The sequence below is a fragment of the Fukomys damarensis genome, unplaced genomic scaffold (assembly GCF_012274545.1).
Source record: "Fukomys damarensis isolate Sample0158 unplaced genomic scaffold, DMR_v1.0_HiC HiC_scaffold_21, whole genome shotgun sequence".
NCBI classification, from domain to species: domain Eukaryota; kingdom Metazoa; phylum Chordata; class Mammalia; order Rodentia; family Bathyergidae; genus Fukomys; species Fukomys damarensis.
The window spans coordinates 8,132,486-8,141,659 of record NW_022900933.1 but is presented as its reverse complement, the minus strand read 5'-3'; the positions used below and the strand labels follow the sequence as shown (position 1 = coordinate 8,141,659).

The 9,174-nt window shown below is 38.4% G+C and overlaps 1 protein-coding gene across 1 annotated transcript; it reads left to right on the top strand.

Annotated features, from left to right (window-relative positions):
- The first annotated feature begins 1,157 nt into the window (after positions 1-1,157).
- Zbtb25 (zinc finger and BTB domain containing 25) lies at positions 1,158-6,852 on the top strand. The gene is made up of 3 exons (XM_010603021.3): positions 1,158-1,345; positions 2,124-2,303; positions 5,014-6,852. Exons 2-3 carry the CDS (start codon positions 2,131-2,133, stop codon positions 6,149-6,151), a joined length of 1,311 nt encoding a protein of 436 aa, XP_010601323.1. The 5' UTR covers positions 1,158-1,345; positions 2,124-2,130; the 3' UTR covers positions 6,152-6,852.
- Positions 6,853-9,174: the final 2,322 nt, after the last annotated feature.

Here is a 9,174-nt window from a genome sequence, read left to right as displayed (position 1 = left end):
TAGTTTTCTACCTACCCTTGACTCCCTACCGCTTAGTTGCACTCCCAAAAGTGAGCATTTTCTTGATTTCTTTGAACATTTCCAGAGATATATGCATAAACAGGAATATGTTAATGTATAAATTTTCTTTTACCTGTAAAAATGAAATAACCACTCCATTCCTTCTACATAGTAAAGAGTAGCCTTATCTGTGCAATTTTACACTGTGCCTTTTTTTTTTTTTTTTTTTTTGGTACTGGGGATCAAACTCCAATCCTTGTGCTTGTGAGACAGGTGGCAGAACCACTGAACAAATCCCTGGCCCCACTGTGCCTTTTAAACTTAATGTATCTTAGAGATTATTCCATACCACACATTAAATATATAGTTTTAATAAAAATAGATTTTCTTTTTGGTGGCACTGGAGATTGAATTGTGGGCCTGACATATCCTAGATGAACACAGTACCACTGAGCTGTTTTCCCAACTCTAGAGTCTACTTCTTACCATTAATAGTATCCTATCTACCAGTTATGCTCTAGTCTTTATTTGCTACTGAGCACATGCACTGGTTCTGCTATATCACATTTGCTTAACCAGCAAGAAATTGAAGTTTCTCCTTGATTCCTCTTAGCAAATATTCCTAAGGCTTTGCAGGGGTGTTTTTCTGTGTAACTGACTCCTTGAATTTGTGGGTCATGCACCCTCTGGGAGGTGGGAAGAAGGAAGTTTGGACTTTAGAGCTTAGGTTTAAATCCTGTTCTCTGCCACTTACCAACAGTGTAACCTTGGGTAAATTACCTAACACTAGAGTTGTATTAAGAATCAAATGCAGCGGGCACAGTGGATCATTGTTGTAATCCCAGCTCTTTGGGAGGCTGAGGCAAGAGAATCGCAAATTCTGGGCAGTTTAGCTAGACCCTGTCTCAAAAGCAAAAGAGCTGTGGCTGTAGCTTAGTTGGTATATCCCTTGCTTAGCCCCTGGGTTCAATCCCTAGTACATACCTGGGGGTGGGGGGTGAAAAGCAGTTAACACAGTAAAATGTTAACTATTTTTACTATATTATTGATTGCTCAGCTGTCTGCTGCCCAAGCTTCTGCCAATCTCCACACAGCTAACCCCATCCTCCACCACTGACCTCTTTAGCCCTTGGTCTGTGTAGCAAGTGAGAAAACCTCATTCTCTATTTCAGGATATGCTCTTTGAAAGGGTGTTTTCCCTGTCCCCAGTAATGCACTTAGTACTACAGCTGCCTTCATGAAGTACCAGGGCTCTCTGCACCCAGCTGGGGTAGAGCAGGTAGTGAAAGTACAGCTTCCCACCTGTCTGGAATTATGGCAAACCTGAATGTTTTTTCTGCTCAAAGTAGGTCTCTTCGCTAGAATTCTTTTGCATATTCTTCCTCTCGCAGTAACGCCCACCCCTACCTCGGGCTCCTTTGTCCCATCCTACTTCCTCTTACCTTGGGGAAACTACTTGCTTATATGTGTCTGTCCTGTTGAGGTGAGATCAGGCATTAGGTTCTTTTTCATAGGCTCCTGGGCACCATTTAAATCAGGGGATGTGGCCCAGCATCTATTTAAGGACTCCTCTGAACATTCTGTGGCTGATAAGTCCCCATAAACGTTTTATGGTGGTTGGGAGGCCAGTGTCCCTTGAGCACAGAGGATCCCTCAAGGGCACTGACAGCTCTAGCCCAGACTGGACACCTTGTTGTGTTAGTCACATTCAAAGCTAACATTTAAATAGCAGTTTCCATTACAACATGATTTTCACATTAATTAGTTTATTTACCTCCAAGGCAGAGATCAGTATCTCATTTTAATTTTTCAAATGAGGAAACAGCATTATATGCAGAAGGACAGAGGTTCCTTTTGCTCATGTGACACTCGAACCAAACTACCTTCTTACCAGGTGGTAAAGGGTGATATTTTACTGTTCAGCAGAGATTATATTAGTTGTCATAAAGGGAGAATTTAATGTTAGTTAAGTTTGGAGTGAAATTAATAGTGTTGAAAATTGTTGAATAATTTCATTTAAATTTGGGTCTCTCTATTACTCTGTAGATTCATGTGAGCTGTAAACAAATTTGTATTAAAAAATACACACACAAATGCACATATTTGTGTTGTTCTTTTTTCAGGGCCAAAATGGATACTGCTGGTCATAGCCTTGTCCTTTTACAGCAGCTGAACATGCAGCGAGAATTTGGTTTTCTGTGTGATTGCACAGTTGCTATTGGGGATGTTTACTTCAAAGCCCATAGAGCAGTACTTGCTGCTTTTTCTAACTATTTCAAGATGATATTTATTCACCAAACAAGGTAAGAATGTATTTTTGTAAATCAGAAGTTTTAATACTGTGTGATGTGTGTGATACTTCACGAAATCTTTATTATAGAGTTATGCTAAGAAATAAAAACTATAAATTTTGTATATCAATAATTAAACTTAGTACATATGATCTATAGTAGAAGATAAAATGAAAAATAATTATAGCTAAAATTCATTGGTTTATTCCATACCCAGGTGTTAAATCCTATAATGTAAATTCTCCTGTTACTCCTACATTAAAGGAAACTGAGACTGAGTTGTAAAATAACTTGCCCATGCAGCTAATACATTGGATTCAAATGCAGACCTGTCTAAAGCCAAAGGTCTGTGCTCTTACTCACGAAGTTGTTTTTATTCCATAACACTTTCATAGCAAGGTTTCAGTGACAGTTCTGCCTGCCATATATTTCATACTACAATTCAGAGGTCATTTATTTTAAATAATTTTACTAAGAATTCTTTTGCATTTTTAAAATTTAGGTAACAGATCAATTTAACAATCATGTTCTGAGCTGTGGATAAAAAATAATTTCATTTGGGCTGGGGATTTAGCTCAGTGGTGCCACCACATGCCTCACAAGCTCAAAGACCAGAGTTTGATCCCCAGTACCAGGAAAAAAAAAAAACCAAATAATAATTTCAGTCCATTCTAGCTTAAAAGTGTCAGAACACTATTTTTAAAGGACTACATATGAAATATGAGTCCAACAGTATATTTAATTGTTCAGATACTTATTAAGTACCTATATGCCAAGCACTAAGTTAGACCCCAGTTACAGACAAGTTATATACTCTGCTCTCAATTAATAATCCAGTAATCAATGTAAAGCAAATAATCACAGTGTAATTGATCTCTTTATGCTTTAGTGTCCTTGTCACCCCTTGAGTAGTGAGAAGGTTAAGTGGATTCATAATATTAAAATGTTTAGGATAGAACTTTGCTGTTATTAATGATGCGATAGGCATTGTTCTTTGATATCCAGTGTTTCCCATAGAGCATCTATACACTAATATTGCAGAGAGACTTCTTGATCTCTTCTTATACTGTTATTTTTGTTAACTGATTCTAGATTTATATGTAAAAATTGGATTTGAGATTGTTTTAAAACCTTTCAAAATTATACCTATAAAGCCGGGCGTGGTGGCACACACCTGTAATTCCAGTGCTTGGGAGGCTGAGGCTGCAGGATTGCTGTGAGTGTTCGAGACCAGCCTGGGCTACATAGTGAGTTCCAGGGCATATTGAACCACATAGTGAGACCCTGTCTCAAACAAAATAAAACAAAACAAATTATACAAAATATTCATTTGTGATTTAAAGAATAGATATAAACTGGGTGTGGTGATACATGCCCGTAATCCCAGCACTCAGCAGGCTGAAGCAGGAGGATTGCTAGAGTTCCCAATCAGTTTGAACTATATAGTGAGACCTTGTCTCAAAAAAAAAAAAAAAAAAAAAAAAAGTGAGCTAGGGATGTAGCTCAGTGGCAGAGCGCTGTATGCTGGGCTCTGGGTTTGATCCCCAGCACTACAAAAGAAAAAAAAAAAGACATTTTGGAAGCCAAAATAAAGCTTTAATTTAAACATTTCCAATTTTGTTAGACAAATATTTTTGTTGTGAAATATGTGTGCGTGTGTGTGTGTGTGTGTGTATACTTTTTTTTTTTTTTTTTGGTCATTTTTGCTAGACGCAATGGCACATACCTGTAATCCCATTACTCAGGCTGAGGCAGGAGGATCACAAATTTGGGCCCAGCCTGAGTAATTTAGCCAAGTAGTAAGGCCCAGTCTCAGAAAAGAGGCTAAGGATATAAGCTTAGTATAAAAATCCTATACTGGGTTCAATCTCCAATACTACAAAAAACTTAACTTTTAATTGTATAATTTGGTGGCAGTAGTTGCATTTACGGTATAATGTTGAACAATTGTCACTATTGTCTATTCCCAAAACTTGCATCACTCTACCATTGAGCAGTTACAACCTGCTCCTCCTCAAACTCTCCCACCTCAAATCTAATTTCTGTTTCTGAATTTGCTTATTGTAGGTATCCTATATAAGTAGCAAATATAATGTTTGTCCTTTTGAGTCTGACTTGTCTTACTAGCGTGTTTCTTGGGTTCATCCTTGTTACAGCGTGTAGCAGAGCTTTATTCCTTTTTTAATAGTAATATTTTGTTGTATACATTTTTTTATCCATTCGTCTTTGGTGGATGCTTAGATTGCAGTTCTGGCTACTATGAGTAATGTTCACAGTAGTAGTGGACACTGACGTAGGGGTATCTGTTTGAATCCATGTGTTCAGCATCTTGGTTTTTGTTGTTGTTGTTATTTGTTTCTTTCTTTTGTCATATACTCAGTAGACTGTTAAATTCCTTAAGAACATGGTATGTATTTTATTCATCATTTTTCTGCCTCTGGCACCTGCATGCATATTGCTTAGGAATCATTTAGTGTTGAACTAATGAGAATATTGTTGTTTCCTAACATTAGAAAGTAAATTGAAAACATGAAGGCTTGTTACTGGTCATGAAACTGGTAGGAGAGGACAGTGGAAGCTTTTGTTACTGTGTTTCATCAAGGTGGATTACTAAATATAAATCACTTAGGGAGAAACTGCTTTAACCTAAGACTCTGTTGGCAATTAAGAGGGTAACCAGGTTGTGTCTCATTTTGTGTGGGTCTGTTTTTGTTTTTAACAGTGAATGCATAAAAATACAACCAACTGACATTCAGCCCGACATATTCAGCTATTTGTTGCATATTATGTACACGGGGAAAGGGCCAAAACAGACTGTGGATCCTAATCGTTTAGAGGAAGGGATTCGATTTCTTCACGCTGACTATCTGTCTCACATTGCGACTGAAATGAATCAAGTGTTTTCACCAGAGACTGTGCAGTCCTCAAATTTGTATGGCATTCAGATCTCAACAGCCCAAAAAACAGCTGTCAAACAAAGTCTGGAGGTCAAAGAAACTCCTTCTACTAGCAGTGGAAACAGAGCTGCTGCCCAAGGTGACCACCCCCAATTGCAGCTTTCTCTTGCTATTGGGCTAGATGATGGCACTGCGGACCAGCAGAGGGCCCATCCTGCTGCCCAGGCCTTGGAGGATCACCGGGAGCCCACAGTGTCCATCAAGCAGGAGAGGTGTGACCCAGAGCCTGTGACGTCCCAGAGCAACCCCTCACCCTCTTCAGAGGTGACGGACCCCTCTTTTATAGAAAACAGTATCAAAATACACTTGTGCCATTACTGTGGGGAACGTTTCGATTGCAGAAGTAACTTAAGACAACATCTCCATACACACGTGTCTGGTTCTCTCCCGTTTGGTGTCCCCGCTTCCATTCTGGAAAGCAGTGACCTTGGGGAAATCCATCCACTTCATGAGAATAGCGAGGCTCTTGAATGCCACAGGCTTAACTCCTTCATTGTCAAGGAGAACGAACAGCAGCCTGACCACTCAAACTGGGGCACCACAGAGGCTTTGCAAATCAGTCAAGTATCTCTGATCTCCAAAGACACAGAACCTGTGGAATTAAACTGTAACTTTTCCTTTTCAAGGAAAAGAAAAATCATTTGTACCATCTGTGGTCATAAATTTCTTCGAAAGAGCCAGTTGCTGGAACACATGTACACACACAAAGGTGGTAAACCGTACAGATTCAGCCAGTGCCAAAGGTTTGCTAATGCACTGGCCCAGAGATTTCAGCCATATTGTGACAACTGGGCTGACATCCCTGTGAAAAGTTCTCGCTCGTCACAAGAACACCTCGATTTGCCTTGTGCCTTAGAGTCAGAGCTCACACAAGAAAATGTGGACACTATCCTAGTCGAATAGCAGCAGCTTGTTCGGAACTTTTATACTAATCCTAAAAGAAAATCCCATGACATTTCTTATTCATAAAATATTTTCCTTCTCAAGTTTTATTGACTTTTATTATCATTTTTTTTTCATAGTTTTAAGGTTGCACGGATTAGCTCTTCTTCCTCTGAGACATGTTAGTTAATACAGGGCTATTAAAATGTAACCTTTAGTTAGCCCTTTAAACTTTTTATAAATTCAGTCACAGCTTAAGAATCAGAGTAGAAATTTGGAAACTTTGGAGTGAATCATATTTATAGACTCCCTTAAGTTTTTCCAGGTTGCAGAATCAGTAAAATAATGGATATGGAGTAAATGAAATCTGTCTTAAAGAATATTCTAGGAGCTGGTGATGTAGTTAAAAGGCAGAGTGCTTACCTAGTGTGCATGGGAGGCATGGTTCAAACCCCAGCACCCAAAAAAAGAAATTCTAAACCATCAGTCTTGGCTCATGTTTCCTGTGAGTTAAGTCCCTGTGAGGATTGTTTAAAAATATTTTCTGTCACATAGGAAATTAGTAGTTATTTTAATGCATAATTATATATTGTAATATGTAAAAAATTTGGATTTCTTTGTGTGGTACTGAGCATTGAACCTAGAGGTACTCTACCACTGTGCTACATCCCTGGCACTTTTAATTTTTTTCATATTAAGTCAGCATCTTGTTATGTCCAGGTGGGACTTGAACTTCAAATCTCCCTGTCTCAGCCTCCCATAGTGCTGGGATTACTAAAAAAAATTACTTTCAAGTCATGGCTATACCAAATAATGAGTAATTTTAACTTTTTACATACATGGCTTTTATTTACTTCACATTGAGTATACCCCATTTTAAAGAAAAATATTTCAAAAAAGAGTAGGGAAAGAGTCAGATATAAAATTTTGTAGAGAAATTATAAGATACATACACATAGACAAGCACATAGAGCCAGAGATTCAGACAGATCTGTGTTAATCAGCATGCAAGGGTTTTACCTAAATCCGAAGCATTTCCTTGGAGACTTTAAGAACAGTTTGAAATTTTTATGACCAAAGATTAACATGAGTTTTAAAGGGAAAATGTTAACATAAAATCATTTTTACTTCCCCCATTGTGAGATTTCCTAGGTTGCCTAGGTTGATGTTTATTTTCTAAAACTCATTTGAAAACATAGTTTTCACTGCTTCTGGACTGCAAAACTGGCAGAAGGAATCCATCCAATGTTCTGCAACTATGCTTAGAGTCCACGGTGGTAGTTTTCCTGCTGTAAGTGAACTTCATTTCTTTTTATAATGGTGTACATACAAAGCTAAACCTCCAGAAAAATTAATATTGGTGAAGAAAGTGATGAATTCCCCTGCTCTTTGTACCTGAGAAATAGCTGGTCAAACTGCGTTAGAAAGGACAGAGCTAACTTGTTTTTGAAGTATTCAAATTTGAGATACTAGTGGTCAGAGATAATAAAAAGGTTCCAAAACAGCTTCATCCACATACCTGTAATCCCAGCGCTTGGGGCTGAGGCAGGAAAATCGCCATGAGTTCAAGACCAGCCTGGACTATATAGTAAGTTCAAGGCCAGCCTGAACTATGTAGCAAAACGTCTCAAACAAAACAGCTTCATCATTTTTGTAAGCTTTCCTATTAAATTCTAAGCCTTACAGACATTTGAAGCACATTTGAGGGTCTCTACTATTTTTCCTATTTGAGACAGGTTCTTTCTGTGTTTCCCAGGCTGGTCTGGAACTCCTGGGCTCAGCAGTCCTTTCACCCCAGCCTCCAGATAGCCAGGAATACCGGTAGGTATACTACCACACCTGGCCCTGCATCTAATGCACGATCAGTAACATCTAATAAATTTAATTTATGAGACTTAGAATCTAACCACATATAAAAAGTATTTGAGCTTCCTTTTGACTGACCACTTCCAAGGAGATTTTGTGACATAGTCAACACCATGCTTGTTCATCAGGAAGGAGCTCAAAGAATAATGTAGCTAAATCTAAACTACAGAGGCAGTGAGTTTGAATTAGAGTGGTAAGTTTCCTGGGGACTCAGTGAAGAAAGCAGCAGGGTTTTTGCTTTAGACAAGATGTTAAGGCATGGGATTCACACTGAGAGCACAAGCTACCTATAGATAGGGTCAGCTATACTAGGAGTGAGTCAAACAAATTGTAGCTATGTGGGGTCAGAAATGTATCTAACCTAAAATTTTTTTCACTAATTCATTTAAGCAGTTATTCAGACTCAGTCTACCTTCAAAGCTTTCATAAGAACATGAATATTAACATTGATCGTATGTATTTTAGACTATTTGGGATATATTATTTGGAGTTCTTAAAGTTGTGTTCTTAAGATAATTTTTCCAGTTTGTGTCTATGTGTGTAAGGGGATTTGGGATTGAATCCAGGGCCTTTCCAGTGACCTACATCCCCAGTCCTTTTTTAAAATTTCTAGTGTGTGTGGGGGTCTTGCTAAATTGTCCAAGCTAGGCTTAAATTTGTGATCGTCCATCCTCAGCCTCCCAAGTGCTGGGATTACAGCAGTGTCTGCCTGACTTTGGATTTCTCTTCTCATTTGCATGCTTTCTTTTAATATTAAGAACTCAAGCTAGCTAGCTGTGGTGGTACACTCCTGTAATTCCAGTTACTTAGCGGGCTACAGCAGGAGGATTACAAATTTGAGGCCAGGAGCTAGCAATGGTCCAGTGGTGGAGCTCTTGCTTATTAGCGTGTGTGAGGCCATGGGTTCAGTCCCTAGCAACGCCCCCCCAAAAAAGCAAATGTTCTTTCCTTAGTCCTCATAATATTTTCTGTCTTAGGGAGTGGGAAGATGTTAACTTCATTTTATAGGGGAAAAAAAATCACAAAAGCTGAATTCCAGAGAGCCAAAGAGGCTTTCTTTTCTTTATTCATTTTGCAGGCATTTTTAAAAAGTAAATATTATAAGCCTAATACTGTTCCCTGAATTTTACTGTATTTAGTAAAGGACATCATTCTTCACTTCAAAAAAAAAAAAAAAA

What these genes read in the sequence shown, in the direction of transcription:
- Zbtb25 (XM_010603021.3), top strand. Translation starts at nt 2,131, where the DNA reads ATGGATACTGCTGGTCATAGCCTTGTCCTTTTACAGCAGCTGAACATG. An exon ending in ATATTTATTCACCAAACAAG is followed by an intron (nt 2,304 to 5,013) that starts GTAAGAATGTAT and finishes TGTTTTTAACAG; the next exon opens with TGAATGCATAAAAATACAAC.